The 21,700-nt window shown below is 39.5% G+C and overlaps 5 protein-coding genes across 5 annotated transcripts; 2 read left to right on the top strand and 3 right to left on the bottom strand.

Annotated features, from left to right (window-relative positions):
* The first annotated feature begins 706 nt into the window (after positions 1–706).
* LOC103964984 (granule-bound starch synthase 2, chloroplastic/amyloplastic-like) lies at positions 707–5,314 on the top strand. Its single transcript, XM_009377998.3, has 8 exons — positions 707–1,263; positions 1,388–1,934; positions 2,008–2,072; positions 2,297–2,374; positions 2,473–2,583; positions 3,379–3,423; positions 3,528–3,701; positions 4,121–5,314. The coding sequence occupies exons 1-8, from the start codon at positions 907–909 to the stop codon at positions 5,075–5,077; spliced, it is 2,334 nt and encodes a 777-aa protein (XP_009376273.2). The 5' UTR covers positions 707–906; the 3' UTR covers positions 5,078–5,314.
* A 143-nt stretch (positions 5,315–5,457) lies between these two features.
* On the bottom strand, positions 5,458–8,472 carry LOC103964985 (defective in cullin neddylation protein AAR3). The gene is made up of 9 exons (XM_009378000.3): positions 8,227–8,472; positions 7,425–7,554; positions 7,211–7,262; positions 7,024–7,099; positions 6,852–6,934; positions 6,461–6,557; positions 6,281–6,326; positions 6,084–6,172; positions 5,458–6,008 (listed from the first exon to the last, which is right to left on the bottom strand). The coding sequence occupies exons 1-9, from the start codon at positions 8,282–8,284 to the stop codon at positions 5,620–5,622; spliced, it is 1,020 nt and encodes a 339-aa protein (XP_009376275.1). The 5' UTR covers positions 8,285–8,472; the 3' UTR covers positions 5,458–5,619.
* An 813-nt stretch (positions 8,473–9,285) lies between these two features.
* LOC103965026 (E3 ubiquitin-protein ligase MPSR1-like) lies at positions 9,286–9,926 on the top strand. The gene has a single exon (XM_009378044.2). It carries the CDS (start codon positions 9,286–9,288, stop codon positions 9,850–9,852), a length of 567 nt encoding a protein of 188 aa, XP_009376319.2. The 3' UTR covers positions 9,853–9,926.
* Positions 9,927–11,242: 1,316 nt separating this feature from the next.
* LOC103964986 (pentatricopeptide repeat-containing protein At5g50390, chloroplastic-like) lies at positions 11,243–13,891 on the bottom strand. Its single transcript, XM_009378001.3, has one exon. The coding sequence runs from the start codon at positions 13,590–13,592 to the stop codon at positions 11,466–11,468; it is 2,127 nt and encodes a 708-aa protein (XP_009376276.2). The 5' UTR covers positions 13,593–13,891; the 3' UTR covers positions 11,243–11,465.
* Positions 13,892–18,361: 4,470 nt separating this feature from the next.
* On the bottom strand, positions 18,362–19,700 carry LOC103964987. Its single transcript, XM_009378002.3, has one exon. It carries the CDS (start codon positions 19,267–19,269, stop codon positions 18,568–18,570), a length of 702 nt encoding a protein of 233 aa, XP_009376277.2. The 5' UTR covers positions 19,270–19,700; the 3' UTR covers positions 18,362–18,567.
* Between the last annotated feature and the right edge of the window lie 2,000 nt (positions 19,701–21,700).

Genomic DNA, 21,700 nt, shown 5'->3' on the forward strand with positions numbered 1-21,700 from the left:
GTTTTCTGTTGTGCTATTAATTCAGTATATCATTTGACAAAGAAAAAAAAATCAATATATCAAAGAAAATATAAAACAACAACAAATATGGAGTCACAACTATAAATTGTCACATTTCTACAAAATATAAGGTCTGTTTCTAGATACTATTGAAATAATTAAAAGAGCTTTCAGATCACTAAAAACATTTTTGACCATATTTGGTAGAAAATGTTAACAATGCTTCTCGGTTTAAACACACTTTCTGAAAGAAGCACTCATCATATACTTTTTTTGGAAAGTACTTTAAGTGTTTTTTTCAGAGTACATTTGTATTTTTATTAAAAAAACTAATGTGCGTTTAATAGAAGCATTTGCATTGAAAGTGTTGAAAGCGCTTCTAAGCAAAAGTACTTTTAAATAAGCGACTCCAAACAAAATTATAGATCAAGTAGGTGTGTAAAAGTTTGTAAAAGTTTTCTTCACATCGTCACCATAACTCGAGGAAGCCCAGGCCCACACAGAACCCGAGTCTCTGGCAGAAGAATCACAGTTCAGTACGGAGTGTGTGTTTGTGGTCGCACTATCATCCAAAACTCTTGGCGACGCTCCTTTCTTCCCCAAATTTTCATCAGCAAATTTGAGCCTCATTTCTCCTTCTTCTGTGGGACCCATCTCAACGATTGTGCTCTTGCTTCTTCTCTCTGTGTCCATGGTTTATCTTTCTCCCGTTTCAGTTTCGCCTCCGATTCCTCCTCATTGTTCACTCCGGCGTCGTTTATCCACCATTTCCTCAATTGGGTTTGTTTCTGATTGAATTTCCTCAACTGGGTTTGCTTTATTTTCAGCCGAATCATCTCAATGTGCTGTATCCGGTCTATGAGCTCCTGCTAGTTCGCTGAGGCATTTCATCGAACACATTGTCTCATGGCTTCCATTGGGTCTCTGCATTTTATCGTAGGGACCAAGCCTGACAACTCTGTGCTCGTTCACAGCAGTACTAATCCCCGGCTCAGATTCCCATTCTTCACGAATCGGCCAAGAAGCTCCATTGAAGTTAGTGAGATCAATGCTTCTGCAAATGGGTCTGCAGGAGCTGCGCGAATATGCAGAGGACGGATTAGTTGGTGCACAAGAGGGAAAATTTGGAGGATTAAGCCGCTGAGAGCGATCCGAAAGAGCTCGGTGGAAGGTGAGGACGCGGGCGAGCCGGAGGACGCGCTTCAGGCCACCATTGAAAAGAGCAAGAAGGTTCTTGCTGTGCAAAAAGAACTACTGCAACAGGTAATTTCAGAAATACTCTCTTTTGTAATGAAAGTAAATAATTTTAGGCCAAAAGATTGCATCTTTTGTGTTTTTAGTAATTAAGGAGAGTTGAAATTAGAATTAGCAAATTTGGGTTTTGCAGATTTCTGAAAGAAGGAAATTGGTGTCTTCTATACAAAGTAGTGATATCAGCCAAGAAGAAGAGGAAGCTTCTTTTGAACAAGGGAATGAATCGTTTTTGAATGCGGAAAGTTCTTCAAGTGGTGTTGATAAAAGTGTTGACCAAATTGGCAGCATTGTTTCAAGCAGCTATGAGCATTCAACTGAAGAAAAGGATTTTGAAACTGTGCCTTCTGCTCTTAGTGGAGGGCTTGATGAAATAGAGAAGGATCATGGAGATGCTTTACCGTTTGATCAGTCTCCCAGTGAACTAGAGTCCAGTAACCATGTGAGTAAGGATAGTTCCAAGACTGAGTGGTCTGATGGTTTGCCATCTTTTCTTACTAACCCTGAGTCGTCTATGCTAAAAGATGAGGAGCTTGTTGATCTGAAAGAACCAAGTGAAGAGGAGGTCAATGATGGGACAACTGGTTTTTCGAGTGAAGACGTAAAGCCCCCTCCTTTGGCTGGGCCTAATGTCATGAATGTCATATTGGTAGCTGCAGAATGTGCTCCATGGTCGAAAACAGGTAATGTTTCGTAAGCCCAGAATGTGAGATGTCAATGTCCTTTATAAAGACTGAAAATGAAGAATTCTTTTAGGTGGGCTTGGAGATGTTGCTGGGGCTTTACCAAAGGCTTTGGCTCGGCGTGGACACAGGGTCATGGTAATGCTTTTATCTTTTATAATATGAAACTTCTTTCCCAAGTTTTGTTGTTCGGTAATTTCATGGACAATGAGCTGGGAATATAATGAAATGTTAGGCATGGGGATCAAGTCAAACTGACATTTCCAGCATGCATGTTTTATAGACCTCCCATTTGATTTACAATTCTATGGCTGCTAAACCCATACTCTCTCTCTCTCTCTCTCTCTCTCTCTCTCACATAGGTTGTGGCACCTCGCTACGGTGATTATGCAGAACCCCAAGATTCAGGAGTTCGGAAAGCATATAAAGTTGATGGCCAGGTGTGCAGCATCTGCAGCATTTGATTGTTACTAATATTCTAAGTTCTGAATTAGATACATTTTAACTGCTCGTCATCTAAAAATAACTTACTTTGCAGTATATGGAAGTAGCATATTTCCATGCCTATATTGATGGTGTAGATTTTGTCTTCATTGAATCTGCTGTGTTCCGTCACATGGAGCACAATATATATGGAGGAAAGCGTGAGGTAAGATATTTGTTCTCATTTTAGCTTCAATTGCTTCTCGAGAGGGATGAACAATGTTCGTCTTATTTAGATTTATTAGATTACTTTTGCTATGCTATGCAGCAGTTTTATCATTAGAGACTAGCATTGAAGAACCACTACCAATTAAAAGAATGGCTCTGACTTATTGACACCTTTTTCTCCTGAAAAAATCTATCAGCTATGTCATTTGTACCCCTTGTTAACAAAGATTTGTTTGCTATTTGTTTATTATTAAGTTTGTCTTGATGGGACTTGGATGGGATTAGTTTCTTAAGTGAAAACAAAGTTTAGGTTGGGTTTAGGATTTTAAATTAGGCCTCGTCTAGCCTGGTGCAGCTCAGTATTTATTTCTTAAAATATATTTTTCAAGAATCAGTTAAGAGGAGGAGAGGGAGGGCGTCAGGTAGTTGACAACCGGCACTCCGTTTTCACGTCGAGTTGCTATGGTTAGAATTGATTAGGACTTGCTCATACACACTCAAATCTTAATCTATTTGTGATTAGAAATGAGAAAGTAACTAAAACTAGATAACTTTGTGCATGAAAATTTACAAGATAGGCAGCAGCGGCTTCACAGATAACCAAATAAATAAATTCAGCCTAAGCGGCTTCTCAACCTTGATGGTGCTCCTTCTGTGATACTTGCTGATTACATTGTTGATTTTGGGTATCATCGATTTAAAATTATAAACTCCGTTTGCATTATGGATCACTGTTGTTTTGCATGCCATTTTAATGCAAATTGAGTTACTTTTCTTTGGTTTCATGGTGCAGGATATTTTAAAACGCATGGTGTTATTTTGCAAGGCAGCAGTTGAAGTACACCACCTCACCTCTTTGCGTAGAGTCAAATTAGCAAATGCTCTTTTCCTTTTTATCTGCTAAGACGTAATAAAAAAAATAATTAAAAAAGCTGGTTGCAGGTCCCTTGGCTTGTCCCCTGTGGCGGTGTTTGCTATGGTGATGGAAACTTGGCTTTCATTGCAAATGATTGGCATACTGCATTGTTGCCGGTGTATTTGAAGGCGTATTATCGAGACAATGGTTTAATGATATATACAAGATCCATCCTTGTTATCCATAACATAGCTCACCAGGTTTGTTCCTTTGATAAAGTTCATTTAACTGAAACTTATTTTCAAGTCATTTTATTGTCTGATGGAAACTCAAGCTAAATTTGCATTGTAGGTTAGAAAATAAGCTGATGGTTTCTATAATAGTAGGTTGCTGAGTTTTACTGGTTTATGTAGAAATAGCGGATTAAAACGTGCTTTGGTGGATTGCACACAAATTAGATCGAGTCATTCCATTCTTATATTTAAATGTGAAAACATAAACGGCCCAAAATGTATAAATTGTAAAGATGAGCAAAATCACGTCTTTATCATTCAATTGTTAACTGCAATATTCTGGCTATCAAGTAAGTCCAAAACACCGTAAGTTGTTTCAAAGGTTTTGAATGTCATCGTAGTATAAAGAATTCTTTGCATGGATTATACTTGTTAAGTTTATCCAGGGTCGGGGGCCAGTAGCTGATTTCTCCTTTGTTGATCTTCCGGGACACTACCTGGACCTTTTCAAAATGTATGACCCTATTGGAGGCGAGCACTTCAATATCTTTGCAGCTGGTCTAAAGACAGCAGACCGTGTGGTTACTGTGAGTCATGGATATGCGTGGGAGCTTAAAACGGTTGACGGTGGTTGGGGATTGCACGGGATCATAAATGAGAATGACTGGAAATTCAGAGGCATTGTTAATGGAATTGACACGGAAGAATGGAATCCACAGTATGATGTTTTCTTGAAATCAGATGGTTACACGAACTACTCCCTGGAAACACTTCAGACTGGCAAGGCTCAGTGTAAGGCAGCCTTACAGAAGGAGCTGGGTTTACCAGTCCGTGAGGATGTCCCGGTAATTGGTTTCATTGGGAGGCTGGATCACCAGAAGGGTGTCGATCTCATAGCAGAGGCAATTCCTTGGATGATGGGTCAGGATGTGCAACTAATCATGTTAGGCTCTGGCAGACCTGACCTGGAAGAGATGCTAAGGGCATTTGAACATCAACACCGAGACAAGGTCAGGGGATGGGTTGGGTTTTCTGTACAAACGGCTCACAGGATAACTGCCGGTGCAGACATTTTGCTCATGCCATCAAGATTTGAGCCGTGTGGACTGAACCAACTATATGCTATGAACTATGGGACAATTCCAGTTGTTCATGCTGTTGGTGGACTAAGAGATACCGTGCATCCTTTCAATCCATACGAGGAATCAGGACTTGGATGGACATTTGACAGCGCTGAGGTTGGTAAGCTAATCCACGCATTAGGGAACTGCTTCTTTACATATCGAGACTACAAGCAGAGCTGGGAAGGAATCCAGAGACGAGGGATGATGCAAGACCTGAGCTGGGACCATGCTGCTCAGAACTATGAGGAGGTTCTTGTGGCTGCAAAGTACCAATGGTGAGCTTTTGCTGCTTGACGGCCACAAGTTCTAAGTACTTCATCGATCCACCACGTTTCTGTTAGGGAAGTAACTACGGTTGTTGTTACTGTGTAAATATTGTTCAGACTCCTCCCTTCTTTTTTTTTTTTTTTTCCTTCTAATAAATCACACAGTTGCTCGTACTCTTTCCGGCACGCGAAAGTGAAAAGAATGATAGCTGTTTCTCGTGTTTTTAATCAGTAATGCTTATTTTTGCTATTGAAAAGCATCTTCTAATCTAATCCAAACTGCGAGAAACGGTTTCAAACTTTGGGTTGCTGACATAAGTACTTTGTCTTTAGCGAACTTGGCTACGCCTAGGTCTACAAAAGCTTTGCCTTGCGTAGCCTCGGCCATTTATCTGATCAACCATTGATGATGATTAAACTTAGGAATACAAATTAAATTTATTAATTTTGTCAAATCCGAATAGAAGACTATTACTAACACTCAACCAACAAATCAATAAGAAGACTACATCACAAGTAAGCAACTCTAATTGCATTCGGAAGCATCCAACTACATTAAACTGCATCTCCTCGTAAAAGACGCTTTCGATACTTGTGACTCTGTGAAAATGAAACTCCCCTGTCCCGATCAAATTGCAGACAGGAACGCGTAGAAAGCAGTCCTGCAAAGCCCTTCAACAGACAACCTTCAACCGCGCATGGAGATTTGGAAGAATTCACTGGACTGCTATGTCTTATGGTTTCCATGGAATCATCCACAGTATTTCCTGGTGTACTATCCTCCCAGTTTGCTGGTATGTACGACATTGACCGACGTTTCTTAGTGCTTAATGCATGATTCCAGTCTGTGCACTGTGGGAAGAGGGCGGGCGAGGGCACCACTTCTTCCATGTGAAGGTCCTCCCCAGGTAACTTCCGTTTCAAACCAGGTAAAATCTTCAAGCCTGCACCACAATACAAGTCTGGCATTAGTTAAGGTAGTGAATACTGGGACCGCGCTTGGAAGTATAGTGACATACCAGGAAGAGGGTCATCATATGTACATGACCACGATTCTGCATCACCACAGTTACAGTTGAAGCTAGAGTTATTGTTAGATCCGGAAACCCTGTACGAAAAAAGTCTGTTCAATTATACATTTACGTAGACCTATCATTATGAGTACTTACAGCCTCCCATTTTATAAGCTATCATTACGAGGGTATAGAGATCAAACCTGTACATATGTTCAACAAAGTCATCTATTAAAACAGGCCAAGCTCCTGCAAAAATGATTAAAGCAATGATCATTCAGATAGGAGTCTCATATCTGATGGACTCAAAGGGCAATTTGAACTTATCGTTACGTGCTTAGATAGAAGGGAGTAAGCATCAACACAAAACTGATGATATATACCTTCAGGATCATACCCTTCCAGATTTTCGTGCACACAGCGGCTAAAAGCTAAAACTTGCCGCCAGGTATCTTCAGAGATGTTATGCCGCTGATTTTTCTAAGAGGAATACCAAATATTAGTTGCCTTGAAATACAGAAACACTTTATGCACATGAACTAAAAAAAATACATTCTCATATTTCATATAATTTTGCACTTACGTGCAGAATTCTTGGTTCTAGCCACTACAGTGTTGACACTTTCGCTTCGGTCTATATATAACTTTATATGACAACCAACTACATGACATATAACAATGAATTCTTGGTTCTAGACTTCTAATCATGGTCACCATTAGCAAAACAAACATTAGTTCTACACAGTAGCAAGCACTGAGTTGGGGTAATCTTACCTCAACAAAATCACACCATTGATTCAGCAACCGAAACCTCCCAGCTAGGACTAATCTCCATGCATTAACCGCCTTATTTACAGCTGCAAATGAATCAAGAGGCAAAGGAGGGTGTTACATTGCAGGGAATGAACAAAAAAGGTTAAGAACTAGAATAAAATAAGATGCTTACTGATATTCTTCTGACCGTTTTCACGGCACATGAAGAAGACAAAATCATAGAAACGTGAGAATTCAGAAAAGTCTACCTGCATATGGAGGTTATTTCTTTTAGGAACTCATTGAGTCAAAGTGGAACCAAACATCACACATTAGTTAACAAGAATCTTACTTTAAAAACTTCAACAAATAAATCTTACCATCGAATCCAACCGCGACATTAGCTTGAAAACTTCGTCAAAAATTGATATCCTGTCAAAGCGGACAGTCTCCTACTCAATAAACTGATAAAGAAAAGGGGAAACAAATTGCTTATAGGCTAAAATTATAGCATGATGCAGGATGACCTCATCCTAAGGGCACTCCAAATTATGTTTTGTCCCAATACTCTAGCTTCCATATAAAGATATATACCTAGCGTGCAGTTTTGATTCCACCAGATATAAGAGCTGAGTTAATGCCTTCCTTGAATATTTAGCCATCTGTGAATCATCGTTTTCCATGTATCCTTCACCGTGACCGTATCCATTTCCTGTCCTGATATCTGCAATTTAACAGTCAGAATTCGTACTCTAGACTTATCAATAAAAAAAAAAATTGAAACTTACACAACGACTGGTTATACTTTACACAGAACTGGAGACTAAAATAACTCCGTATCTCATAAAATCGAAAACAGCAATTTCAGAAAATACCCACGAAACGGAAGCTACTTGAGACCAGAAATGCATTTGCTTTATTTCCTAAGATAGTTAACGACAATTGAAAACTCTTTTAGTAGTTCACACGCAAATGCAGTTAGTTAGCAAGAAAGATACAGCCTTTGCACCATAACTATCACAAACCTGCAGTATTTCACACAATGGAACCTCAAACAAGTAAATTTAACGTATTAATCTTCTCCATACTTTATCGGCAACCAAACAGAAAATAATTTACAACCCAACTTTAGTAAGGAAAATCCCACAAAAGTAAAGTAATTATTTTCAAATTTGCTCGCACCAAATTGAAAACTTTCAAAACCCATTAGAAAGAAGTTAAAGGTTCAACAAATCAACGGCTTTCTACCCCAAAAATACCAGAAATTCAAATTTCACAGCCAATGAACAACCATGAGAGAAAGAATTAAAGCTTATTACGAATTGGGAGAATATAATTAGCGAAAAGACAATCGGAGAAATTCAAAAAAAAAAAAAAGGCGGAGTAAAATAATTACCGCAGAATCGGCGATAAATCTCAAAGATGTTGAATCGAGTGGACCCGGATGGATCCATCAAGCACCGGGGAGCTTAGGGTTTTCAGGAAGGAGGAGGTGTGTGGCTCTGGCGTCCACCACAAGCTACCGACGCTCTTTCTCTTTCTTCTCTGGTTTTTCTCTCCTTCCGGTTGGGTGTGTTGATGTGTCAGCCTGAGCGAGAGAGAGAGCGAGGGGGAGAGAGGGGATGTTGTGAACCGGATCTTTAATGTTGAGTGTGGGTCGGGTATTTCAGGTCTACCATTCTCAGCCCAGTCCGTTGGGCGGGATTTATATTTGTGGGCATGGGAAATTTATGGCTCAATTCGAAAGCTAGAAAAAATAAAGAAATAAAGGAGTATAGAAGTCGAAAGAGGAGTGTGAAAATTCGGTTGGCGTATTCAAGTTGGTTATATTAGTGTGTTTTTCTTTTGCACTTAAGTTCAACACCTTAAGTAGAGTTGGAATTAGAATAAGTTGAATAACGCTTAAATCAAAAGTGCTTAAGAGCAATTCTTCTACGTATGAATCATAGAACTTTTTTTTTCTTTAATTGTAAACAATCAAACAATGATTTATTTTGCAAATTATTGAATAATTTAACTAAATTTATATGAGAAGAGGAATTCGAACTTAGGTGTAAAGTGGACATCACCCAATCGTAACTAATATGCTCTAACAATGTGAGTTTGAATTGATTATTATTAGTTATTAACAACTTTATTTTTTAGATATTTTTAGTAATTTGATTTAAATTCAAATACATTAATTTTTAAATGTTAGCTTCTTAGCCTTCTTTCCTTATATTTTTTTTCAAAATTTGTTTTTAAAAAATACTAAAATTGTAACCTTATAAGAACATGACCAAGATAAGCTATTTTCTCTAGGGTTTGGGAAGCTTGCCCTAGTTCTTGAAGAATTAGGTTTAATTTGTACCGCAGCCTTTATATTATAAATCTAAATCCCTAAATCTCGGCCTTTTTGTTAAGCAAAACGAGATCGATTTCTCTAATTCTTGAAGCTTCAAAGACGACACGAACAATGTCTTCCCAATCGCAATCTGCTGGCTCTTCCTCCAATCAACCACCGAATACTACTACTCAACCGGCAACGTCCTCCACACTACACGCACGCGACGTCGAATCCGACTCCGACTCCGACTCCGACGATACGTCCGTTGTACTAGCCCTACCAGCTACCCCAGCGATGGCAGAAGTCGAAGCAGCATCCCAAACGTACAGTTTCCTCGACTCTTATTTTTATCCAAATGCCCCGCCTGCCGCTGCCTTTGCGGCCGTGGCGGGCCTGGCATTGGTGACGGCCTTGGCTGGGGCCACCCAGGAGTCGATAGAAGCCTTGCCGAAGGTGACGGTGACGGAGGAAACAATGGCGGAGTGCAGTATCTGTTTGAAGGAGTTGGAGGTTGGGGAGGAAGCCAAGGAGATGCCATGTAACCATAGGTTTCATCCGGTTTGCATTGTTAGCTGGCTCGAGAGGCGTCCTTCCTGCCCGCTTTGCCGGTTTTCGATGCCTACGAGGGCGGAGGCGGCCGCACAAGGGCAAGGACATCAAACCACCGTGGTGGATTCGATTGAAATGGTTGATTAGGGTTCAGTGAGTGCTAGAGACTCATATAAGAATAATAATAATATAGTGTCGTTTTTTTTTTATTGAAAATTGTTGTGTTATTAGTTTAAAATAGGTATTAGATAATTGTTTGTTCTTATATATATGAGTAATATATATGACATTAGTCTCTTTTTATTCTTCTTCTCGTACGAATAATATTACATATTAATATGTATAAACCCCGTTAGTCGAGGGATTTCTCAAATTAACTTTGTGCTTGTTTCAATTAGTTTTGAGCGTTGGAAGAATTCCATCTTCTGTTCCCCTTCGCAAAAGAACCAAAGAAAGCAAGAAAGAAAATCTCTTCACTATTTTCCTACAGAGTTTGGGAGTTGGACTCGTCCTTCACGAAGCAGGAAATATCATGCCTTCTATGACAGGCTCGACCCTAGAGTATCCCTCTAGCGCCCCTTAATATATTTGTATTCCTCTGCAACCTCAACAAGTAAGTAAGCAAATTAATCACAGCGTCTAGCAATTCAGAAGATTATTACTCGAAGACAACAACGATGTCCCAAGAATCCAGCAACGCTTCTGTAGCGGTGGCGGCATCGATAGGATCATTCATGGAGGAAGCATGGATGACGAAGCCTTTTCTGTCCGACGAGTGGCGGTGCTGCAGTATTTGCTTGGAAGGCTTGAACTGTGAAGAAGCCGATAAGGAGGTAACATTGCCTTGTAAGCATAAGTTTCACTCGGCTTGTATTCAAACCTGGCTTGCCAAGCGCGATATATGTCCGCTCTGCGGGATCAATGTTAAGCCTGCCGTGCAGCTCTGCAGGATCAATGTTAAGCCTGACGTGCCGGCAATTAGGGAAGAAAACGATGAGATCAACGTGTGGGTGAATATGATCACCAATATGGTTCAACTATGGCACTTTGATAGTCTTTGAACATGTTACTGTTTTATGTCAACTTTTTCTTATTCATCATATGTAGCTTCCTATTGACATTTTACTTTAATTAGTTTGTGTTTTATGAGAGCAAGACTTGACGTAACAAAAAGGTTGTTTTTTTGTGAACAAAGGATCACGGATTCGAGTCGTGGAAATAGCTACTTTGCAAAGAAAAGGTAAGGCTGTGTACAATAAACGTTCATTCCTCAACTCTCGCAAAACGGAAATTCTTGTTGGCTTGGTGTAGTCCTTTTATTTTATATGTTTGTTAATACATTTATTTAATTCAAACAACAACAAAAAAACTTTGTCCCACTAAATGAGGTCGGCCATATAAATTCTAAAACACCACTGCGTCCGGTTTTGCTCCAAATCTACGTTGATTTAATTCATAAATACATTTTTTCTTTTGAAACAAATTGAATAAGAAATAATCGACTCAAAAGACTAGGCAACAATTTTTGCAAGCAATATGAACAAGAAAAAAAGATCTCGATTTTATTCGTTGGCCTTTAATCTATGTTTACAACAAATAGTATTACCCCTAAGGCTGAGAGAACTCCTACAACGGTTTGAGTGGAGTGATTTTCGCATTCCCTTTTTTCTCTCCTACACTCCTTCCCTTTTTTGCAGCCGTACAACTAAATAAATTAAATAGGAAATCAAGAGACGGGGAGTACGTAAATAACTCTGTCATCACCAGTAATTTCCACAAGAGCAACTCCCATCCTTGAAATGGTGGAATCTGCTGGCGTCTCTCACTACGATTTCCCTTCCCGTAACCCTCGCAATTAACTTAACTGCAGAATGGCAGTCTCCGCAAATGCGGTGACTCTGCACAATCTGCAGTGGTGTCCCATCCGAAGTACTGATCAGACCATAAGCGATGGCCAGTTTCTCGCTGTGGTAAAACGACGTCTGCTCATGTTCATCGACATCAGGAAGTAGATACTTCTCCTCAGGGGTGTAACCGTGTTCTGTAATCTTGCTTATCAAGTCATCCACTTTCTGGTAGATCTCTCTTGTTTCGGCGTGGCTTTTATCTCCAGAACGAAAAATATGCACCTGCTTTTTAATTTCGATCCAAGTGCATGCTGGAAGCATTCTCAAACCTTTCCGTCTTAGAGTCTGAACGACACCAGCAGCCTCCCTCAACTTCCCAGAACTGTTGTATATATTTAAGAGCACAATATAATTACTTAGCTTATCAGGTTCCATCCCATAAAGTTTTTCTGCAGCAAATTTTCCGAGCTCTAAGTTCTGATGGACTCGACAAGCTGTTAGCAGTGCAGCCCACATATTTGCCGTAGGATCAAAGGGAGCGTCTATTATTAGTGCATAAGCTTCATCCAAAAGCCCCTCTCGACCTAGCAATTCAATCATACAAGCAATATGCATCGCCCGGGGCTTGATCTTGTGATCCCTGCTCATGGATTCAAAAATCTCCCATCCACGTTCTGATAAACCAGAATGACTGCAAGCAGACAATACAGCAAGAAATGTAACATGGTTAGGTACCATTCCTTCCTGAAGCATCTTCTCAAACATCTCAACAGCCTCATCGCCCCGGCCATGGTTACCATACCCAGCAATTAAAGCATTCCAAGATATTACATTCTTGAGAGGCATCTGGTCAAAAACATGACGGGCGTCTTCTATTCTTCCCCATTTGCTATAGAAGTCAACGAGTGACGTGTTGGCCACTATATCTAACCCAAAACCATGACGAACTAGACCCGCATGAGCTTGCTTAGCATGTTCCGGTGAAGCCAACCTTGCACAGATTCTTATGATCATGGAAAATGTGAAATGGTCCATCTTAACACCAGAATCACGCATGTCATGGTACATACTCAGAGCTTCCTCACTGTAACCATGAAGTGCGTAACCTGCAATGATAGTATTCCATCCTACTGTCGTCTTCCGTGGCATCTCATCAAAAACCCACTGAGCATCTTCCATACTCCCACACTTGCTGTACATATCGATCAACGCACAAGACACGAATATATCAGCACCTAGCCCCATCTTCAAACAACAAGAATGAAACTGCTTTCCAGCAAAAATGAGTCCCAACCCAGCCGACGCCCGAATCATGGTGGCAAAAGTCCGTGACCCAGCATCAGAGAACTCCTGCCACATAATTAGAAACAACTGGAAGGCCTCCCTGAAATTCCCCGAATCCACAAGGCCCCCGATTATCGTGTTCCAAGAAACCTGGTTTCTTTCAGGCATTTCATCGAAAAGCCTACGTGCATCAATCATCATCCCACATTTCACATGCATAAGCAGCACCCTGTTCCTCGTATACTGATCCAACTCAAACCCATTATTAATCATGTAATTAGAAACCCTCTTAACCCCCCTAATCGATTTCAAACTAATACAAGCACTCACCAACGCGTCGTATGTACTACCCGCCAATTCATACCCGCCTTCAAACTCCAAAATCTCAAACAATTCAAGTGCTTCTCGGTACCGATTACACAAAACCAGCTTCTCGATTTGACTACACAGCCCAGTATTGCGTTTAACGATCTGGGTATCTTCCAAAGGCGCTCCCTTGGGCTCATCCACCTCTATTTTCGACGGCACGGGCTTCGGGCGCGGCTTCAGCTCCTGCTCCACTGAGGAACACCTGATATGCGGCAATAACAATGAGTTCCTCCATTTTCGTCGATTGAACTGGAAACAGTACCCATAAAACAGAGATAACGATCTCCGCCTGAAGAACTTAGGATCCGAGAACGAAAAATGGAAGCTGGATCCGCTCTGGATCTGATCCGACGCCAAGTTTTGATACCGCAACACCGGGATCTCCATAATTTAAAAAATGGAGCTAACTCAGTGAATCAGAAATGGAGCTGATGAAGAAAGAGGGTACCTTTGAAACGGGACTCCGGAGTCTCCGTTCAGCGAAACGACGACGTTGCGGTCGGGAAGAGAGGAACGGCGCCGTTTATGGTGGAAAGGAGAGTGATGGGGACGGAGGGGTCAGTGGTGTAGGAGAGAGGATCAGCATTGGGAATTCCGCGGGGAAGAGTCAGATGCGGGTAGTTCGAAGTTGCTCACCTTCCAACCGAAAACTTGCGGCTTTTCAGTCAAAATTGTGTCGGAGATTTCCATAACAACTTATTTTTATCCTTAAAGATTTGAAATCAATATAATTAAGTTTTTCAGTTTGTTCACAGTTAATCATTTTGATCATTTTATGAAAAATTTCTATAAAATAACAAAAATATCCTTAATTTTTGTCAAATCGTTTTAACCTATTGTTTATTATATTGAGAGTGATTTTGTCACTTTGATCATAACATAATTTTTCACTGAAAGACCAAAATAATTTATGGTGGACTATCTCAAGAATAACTTTTATTGATTTTAAATTTCAGGGACCAAATGAAGAGTTAAGTAAATCTCAATAATCATTTTACCTAAAAAGTCTTTGTGTGCGGGCTTTGAAGATGGAAACTAGAAAGTAAACGAAAACGATGCATTTTTAGCGGTCAAATCGATACTAAAGACTTGGACAATTAAGTATTGGTTAGGATCCAACCAATCTTTTTTTTTTTTTTTTTCTGGTATAAATCAATAAGAGGAGTAATTTTCGTACTCTGTAGCGTCTATTTTGTTTTTATGTAAATTTTATTTATTTGTTAAATTCAAGAATCTAACTGAGAGGGATACAAATTTTATTTTCTAATTGTGAAAAATAGACTTGTATCTTAAAGGGAGTATCGATTTTTCTTGATCGCCAACGATTCTCAATCATTCAATGTAAATCGTTAGATCAAATCAAATTGTTAAATATATGTGAGCGTTCAGTGTTTGTATGTACTCAAAATGGAAAAGCATGCACACAAAGTCTTGTGTTTGAAGTTTATCAGCTTTGATATTGCTCGTTTAAAAAAATTTACATATGCATAAAATACAAACAATTCCATTTAAATAAATACGTTGGCACATCAATCGTATATGTAAGATCCCACATCGTCCAGGGGTGAGGATTCTGTAAGCTTTATATATATATTCTCATCTCTACCTAGCACGAGGTCTTTTGGGAGCTCATAACTCCGAAGTTAAGCGAGTTCGGGCGAGAGCATTCCTAGGATGGGGGATCCACTAAGAAGTTCTCGTGTGAGTTCCCAAAATCAAAATCATGAGGGCGTGGTGGGGGCCCAAAGTGGACAATATCGTGCTACGGTGGAGTCGAGCCGGGGATGTGGTGGGGGCCTAGGCAGAGATGTGATAATTTGGTATCATAGCTAATCCCTAGCCGGAAGTGTGCCGATGAGGACGTCGGGCCTCTAAGGGGGGTGGATTGTAAGATTCCACATTGCCCAAGGGTAAGGATCATGTAAGCCTTATATGTATATTTCCATCTCTACCTACCACGAGGCATTTTGGGAGCTCATTGGCTTCGGAGTTCATCGAGACTCTGAAGTTAAGCGAGTTCGGATGAGAGCATTCCCAAGATAGGTGACCCACTGGGAAGTTCTTGTGTGAGTTTCCATAAACAAAACCATGAGGGCGTGCCCAGGGCCTAAAGTGGACAATATCGTGCTACAATGGGGTCGAGTATGAGATGTGACAATTTTTAAATTTGGATTGTTTTATGACTGCATCTAACTGTCTTGTTAGACTGCCTACGTACCCTCAAATAGGATCAAGTCATTCGTAGTTCAATTTAGTACTTCACAGCATTCATAGTAATTATATGCCAATAATATGCATATAGATATACCATAATGCAATCTAAAACTCAACCATACCATAATATTGTAACATATATATATACACACACACACGTACATACACACACACATCGTCCAGGGGTGAGGATCCTGTAAGCCTTATATGTATATTCTCATCTCTACCTAACACAAGGCTTTTTAGGAGCTCATTGGCTTCGGAGTTCATCGGAACTCCGAAGTTAAGCGAGTTCGGGCGAGAGCATTCCCAAAAGGATGACCCACGGAGAAGTTCTCATGTGAGCTCCCATAAACAAAACCGTGAGGGTGTGGCTGGGGCCTAACGCGGACAATATCATGCTACGGTCGATTCAAGCCCGGGATGTGGTGGGGGCCCAGGCCGGGATGTGACATTTTGGTATCAGAGCCAATCCCTGGCCAAAAGTGTGTCGACGAGGATGTCGGGCCCCTAAGAGGGGTGGATTGTAAGATCCCATATCCCTCAGAGGTGAAGATCATGTAAGCCTTATATGTATATTCTCATCTCTACCTAGCATGAGGTCTTTTAGGAGCTCATTGGCTTCGGAGTTCATCGAAACTCCAAAGTTAAGCGATTTCGGACGAGAGCATTCCCAAGATGGGTGACCCACTGGGAAGTTTTCGTGTGAGTTCCCAGAAACAAAACCGTCAGGGTGTGGCTAGAGCCCATAGCGGACAATATCGTGCTACGATGGAGTTGAGCCCATGATGTGGTGGGGGCCAGGGGCGGGATGTGACAGTATAAATATTTACTAACTATACACTTTACTAGTGGTAACGAGTTTTATTTACGTGATTGTGCATGATTAATTTACGATACCGTTATCATAAATAATAATTTGAAATACCAAACGATTTAAAATACCATTATCAAGAACAACATGATTGATTTGAAATACCATTTTTTTGTGTAGCGATAATGACAAGTACAAAAAATACAAATATTTATGTGAATGTACATGATTAATTTGCAATACCGTTATTATAAATAGTAAATTGAAGTCGAGCTCAAGATGTAGTAAGGGCTCGAGCCGGGATGTGACAGTATAAATATTTACTAACTATGCACTTTACTAGTGGTAGCGATTTTTATTTATGTGATTGTGCATGATTAAATAAATAATAATTTGAAATACCAAACGGTTTAAAATACCATTATCAAGAACAACATGATTGATTTGAAATACCGTTTTCTGTATAGCAATAACGACAAGTACAAAAAATACAAATATTTATGTGAATGTGCATGATTAATTTGCAATACCGTTATTATAAATAGTAAATTGAAATATCGAGCGATTTAAAATACCGTTATCAAGGACAACATAATTGATTTGAAATACCCTTTTTTGTGTAGCAATAATGACAAGTACAAAAAATACAAATATTCCTAACTATACACTTTACTAGCAATAGAGAGTTTTACTTATGTGATTAAAATGGGACACGTATTACACTTTCTAAGTCAACCACACAATGTTACGCGTCTGAACTTTCCCGCTTGATTGTGCATTAATTTAAAATATAGTTATCATGCATTGTAATTTGAAATACCGTTACCGTGTCATCCCAAATGCAAAAGAGTTCATTGATTTTACCATTTTTGGGAAGAAATAGAAAACAAAAGTGAATTTCACTAAAGAAAAATGAAACACCACCACATTTTCATGAACGCTTCAAAGGAAAGGAAACCTCCTTTATGCCAACATGTACCCTTTCATCTTTCTCAAAACAAAACAAGGTTCACTAGTACTCCAACTACAAGCATTCTCTACATTCCTGCAAGCGTAAGGTGAAACCATGTCAAAACTTCCCCCAAAGCAGATATCGTGAACGTTAAACTCAAACAACATAAACTCAAACGTATATGCAAAGTCCACCGTGAATTTCTTCGAGAATTTGTCTAGGAAACCATGTACCGCCACCCACCCATGTGTGCAGATGAACTGGTAGAGCAAACAAGGAGTATTTGATCTGAAAAAAACCTATCAACCGTTGCACCGTCTACTTCTTTCTAACCTAAGCCATGACAAGGGAGGAGTTTCAAATTCGAAACTCTGTTACTCTTGAGCAGAATGAGAAAGCCTCAATCTCCTTTTGAACACAAGAGGAGATATCAAAGAATTTAGTACTCCCTCGGCGTAATGGTACTGAGAAACATGATTCATCGGAAACCTACACGAGGGAGCACGCCTTGCAATTGCAAATGAATTAGGAATGCATCTAACATTTCACTGGCAACCTACAGCATTGACTTTATGATAAAGCTTAAAGCTAAACTGAAGCAGAATTAATTACTCAGATGATAGCAAAGCCAAGTAAATTATACAGTGTGGTGCAAACATGAGTAGACAAAGCATATCATAACCGGATTCAAATCAAATGTTTAGTTCCTTCGGGGAATCGCATTGAGTTTACCTCAACAGTTTCCACTCATCAAACCGGAACATCCAAGCCCAGTTTCCAGATTGCTGTCATGATACGAATGAAAAAGTAACCTGCTTTTACAAGTTTATATGGCCAAGCAAGCTGTAAGTTTCAACAAAAACTGAAAAATCACAGAATCAGAGGCCGCCCCTCTGCAGTTAAAGTATACTACACTGCTCCTAGTCTCCTAAGCACTGAAGAGTGAAAAATCTATTGAACTTCAACATAAACAAAAACATTACTATTGAATCTCTTTTGCTTTCAGGGTCAGGACATATGCAAATGCAGAGAAACCATTTCAAGACAATCTTACCTCATAGAAGAATCATATCTTATAAACGAAAATAAAAAGAACCGATCAACTGCATCAATGAAGGACCAAATTCAAATTTCAGATTCAAAAACTTTAGGGAAAAACATATAACCAAAAGGAAATGAAATTAAATAAGGGATTGTTATATATTCCTCACTATAACCAAGGGTATATAATCCTTACAAATTATTCCATGAGCTAAGCTTATTTAAAAACAACACTGTGTTCCGAGAAGACGGCCTACAGAACGGCACTCTTCTTCTCTGCATTATGACTACTCCTTTACTCATAATTTGTCCCCCCTATGGTTTGATAACCACATCCAATCCTACTTCTTGATCCTTTTAAGCTTCTTCGGTCCCGGAACTTCCAATCTACCAACAGAACACCCGCACCTAGCCCGAAACAAGAGCACTGCTCTCCCATTAGTAGGTGCCATCTTCTTAAGCTCGGCCTCCAATTCGCGGTGGTGATCGCGAGGCAATTCGAATAGGCCCTTCTTCACTCCGTCCTTAACCGCCGAAGCTGAATTCTTCACGCACTCCTCCGTCTCTAGTTGAATGTCGAATTCAGCTGCCTTTCGGAGGCCCTTGCAATTGGGATTCCCACACTTCCTGCTGGTGCAGGCCAGCAGCGCCCAAGCGGCCAATGCCGCACAGCACATGCTGAGTCCCATACATCCGTACACCAACGGAGCATTCGAAACCTCCTCCCTCAGCACATACATGATTATTTTCACAATTTCAATTGTCTTAACAGATACAAATTTTACATACGGCAATAGCAAATATCCAAAAGCAACAACCACAGCAATAAACAACACAATATCGATCATCAAAGCCCATCGAGATCGATCGCAAGACGGAGTCTTTGAGCAATTGGGGGAATTGGGTATCTTTCTTCTTCCTTGAACATGGTTGGTTTGCCTGGATTTGGCACTTGGGTCGGTTAAACTCATTGAATCCGCCATGGGAGTGTTTGGTTGGTCAACGGAGTTGCAGACCGAGATTGAGCTATGGATATATACCATTTCAAATCGAACCCAGAACTTTGATTTCCAATCCAATCAGCCAAAAAGGATTAAAATTCAAAACTCACCAACCTATACCGAAAAATCAGATCGACCGACCTCGCAAAAAATCAAAACAAAGAACAAGAATCCAATAGCACCTGACGATCCAATAGAACCACTCGTCGGTGCCCCGAATTGAATCCGAATCAAAACCAATCAATCCTGCTTCGACATCTCAAATTCTTGAATCCGATTCAAACAGCTAAGAGCTTGAGATATCAATACAGAGACACAGAAAACAAATTGAGAGAGCTGGAAAAGTACGAATTGGGTTGGGATGCGATAGGCCGGCTCGAAAAGCAGAGAAAGCAGAGCGCACAAGGAAGAAGCATTTACTGGTTTTTATCACATTTTTCTTCTTCTTCCGGTATGAACTAGTAAAAGTCTCTCCCTCCATCCCGCTCTGGTGCCTTTATACACGCAATGGAAAATCCGAAGGGACACGTTGTGTGGGATTACGTGGGCTGCTTCTCAGATGGGCTTTTGATATTTTGGCGCTGCCACACGATGATGTGTGCATGATTTTGTGGGGCAGTTCATTGGGCTTGGCCCACTTTTGCTTAATTTGCAATATTTAATGAAAAGGAATTCTCTCCGGATTCCTTCCTCCTAATTCATCAAATCAGGAAATAGTGATATTGAAATTTAATCTAACAGTTACAAGTATATGTCCATTTTAAAAGTTAATCACTTCAGCCGTTGGATCAAATTTTAACGGCACGGATCTTCTGATTTGATGGATCATGAGAGGATCGCTTTTCGTTTAATAATTAAAAACTATTTTATTTTTATTTCTTTTAACTTTTGGTCAAGAGGGTGACCAAGTCACCCATCGACGAATTTATGGAAAAGAAACCAACTTTCGTGACTGATTTGTCCTCTTTTTCTCACACTTTCGTGAAAAAGTGTTCTTGTTTAGCGAATTATTAATTTTGATTGGGAACCGAGTTAGGATTTTAGGATTTGGATCTTCTCTTGAGGTAATGGAAAGTATCCTCCTGATCAATCATCGTGAATCGTTGAATTTTTATCCAACACTACAAATAGAGAGTCCTTTTAAAGTTATAATGATTGTAGCCATTGGATAAAAATCCAACGGTCCACGATTATTGATCAGGAGGATTCTCTCCATTAGCTCAGGAGAGGATCCAAATCCAAGATTTTATTTGAGAGGTCATAGTTTAACATAAAATGTTTTGATTCTCTACAAAGTAAATTATAGTTTGTACTTTTAAATTTGAGTACAATTGCAATCCAATACTTTACTTTGAAAATCTGTTATGTATGACATTTGTTAGAAAATATGTTAAGAAATGACATGACAAGATAAAAAAAATTAAAATAAACTAATTAATAATAATAGTAATATGGGCCCCACCTTCTTCTTCTCGTGCCTATTTAAAACTAGCCACACCCACACATCCCTCTGAAGAATGCTCCACGACCCAACTCCTCAGAGACGTTGAAAGACCTTTGTTTACTAATACATAAAATGAAAAAAATATGAGTTTCCGTTAAAATTTATAATCCAATACTTCAAAAATTATGAATTAAATTAGTCTTTCTCAATTCATAAATCTTCATTTCAAATAAGTAAACATGTCATAAAGGAATAAAATAATCTTCTTTGAATGAGTAGTTTTTCTAAACCGGTCGAACAATCTAACATTTTTTAAATAAAATAATACAGCATGTTAAATTTGTCTTCTATATATGCAATTTTGATACGTTCTAATATTCATATATCGAATTAAATATGTTTCCATTGATGAAAAAATGCATTTCCTTGTGGGGAAATATACCAAAACAAGTGACAACGGAACGAAGCGATAACGAAATGAAGAATTTACGCGTTTGAGTTGGGAAATGGGAAAGCCAATTGGCATATTTTTCAACCAAATGGACGCACCATATCCTCCATTAGCCGTGTTGCCCTTAACCTTCTTGACCTTTTGATGAGTGCTTCTCTTTGACGTCAAGTCATGTTTCCGGTCAACTATAATGCGCTGTATTTTACTTTTCAAAACCAATGATATTTGTGTGAAAAAGATCCCATGAAAGGTACACTTAGCCGTATCGATGCGATCGTTACATTTAAAAATTTAGGAAAAAATTGAAATAGGTCCAATTTTATAGACTACCTTTTGAAATATGTCTAATTTTTAGTGACTTTTGACTTTTGAAATAGGTCCAATTTTTAGTTACTTTGGACATATTTCCAAAAACCCCAAAAATTTATTTTTACGCATACTTAGACGGTTTAACATAACATAGAGGTTGTGCAAAATGAGAATGTGTTGTGTGTGTGTGTGTGTGTGTGTGTTTTTTTTTTTCTCAAGAAAGAAAATAATATTAGATAGTGTGATTGTAATCACAACCAGTGCCGTTC

The sequence above is a fragment of a genome, unplaced genomic scaffold, assembly GCF_019419815.1.
Source record: "Pyrus x bretschneideri cultivar Hongxiangsu unplaced genomic scaffold, Pyrus_bretschneideri_v1 Contig12, whole genome shotgun sequence".
NCBI classification, from domain to species: Eukaryota; Viridiplantae; Streptophyta; class Magnoliopsida; order Rosales; family Rosaceae; genus Pyrus; species Pyrus x bretschneideri.

What these genes read in the sequence shown, in the direction of transcription:
- LOC103964984 (XM_009377998.3), top strand. Translation starts at nt 907, where the DNA reads ATGGCTTCCATTGGGTCTCTGCATTTTATCGTAGGGACCAAGCCTGAC. An exon ending in CATATAAAGTTGATGGCCAG is followed by an intron (nt 2,375 to 2,472) that starts GTGTGCAGCATC and finishes CTTACTTTGCAG; the next exon opens with TATATGGAAGTAGCATATTT. An exon ending in TCCATAACATAGCTCACCAG is followed by an intron (nt 3,702 to 4,120) that starts GTTTGTTCCTTT and finishes AAGTTTATCCAG; the next exon opens with GGTCGGGGGCCAGTAGCTGA.
- LOC103964985 (XM_009378000.3), bottom strand. Translation starts at nt 8,284, where the DNA reads ATGGATCCATCCGGGTCCACTCGATTCAACATCTTTGAGATTTATCGC. An exon ending in GATTTATCGCCGATTCTGCG is followed by an intron (nt 7,555 to 8,226) that starts GTAATTATTTTA and finishes GTTAAATTGCAG; the next exon opens with ATATCAGGACAGGAAATGGA. An exon ending in ATATGATGACCCTCTTCCTG is followed by an intron (nt 6,009 to 6,083) that starts GTATGTCACTAT and finishes ATTGTGGTGCAG; the next exon opens with GCTTGAAGATTTTACCTGGT.
- LOC103965026 (XM_009378044.2), top strand. Translation starts at nt 9,286, where the DNA reads ATGTCTTCCCAATCGCAATCTGCTGGCTCTTCCTCCAATCAACCACCG.
- LOC103964986 (XM_009378001.3), bottom strand. Translation starts at nt 13,592, where the DNA reads ATGGAGATCCCGGTGTTGCGGTATCAAAACTTGGCGTCGGATCAGATC.
- LOC103964987 (XM_009378002.3), bottom strand. Translation starts at nt 19,269, where the DNA reads ATGGTATATATCCATAGCTCAATCTCGGTCTGCAACTCCGTTGACCAA.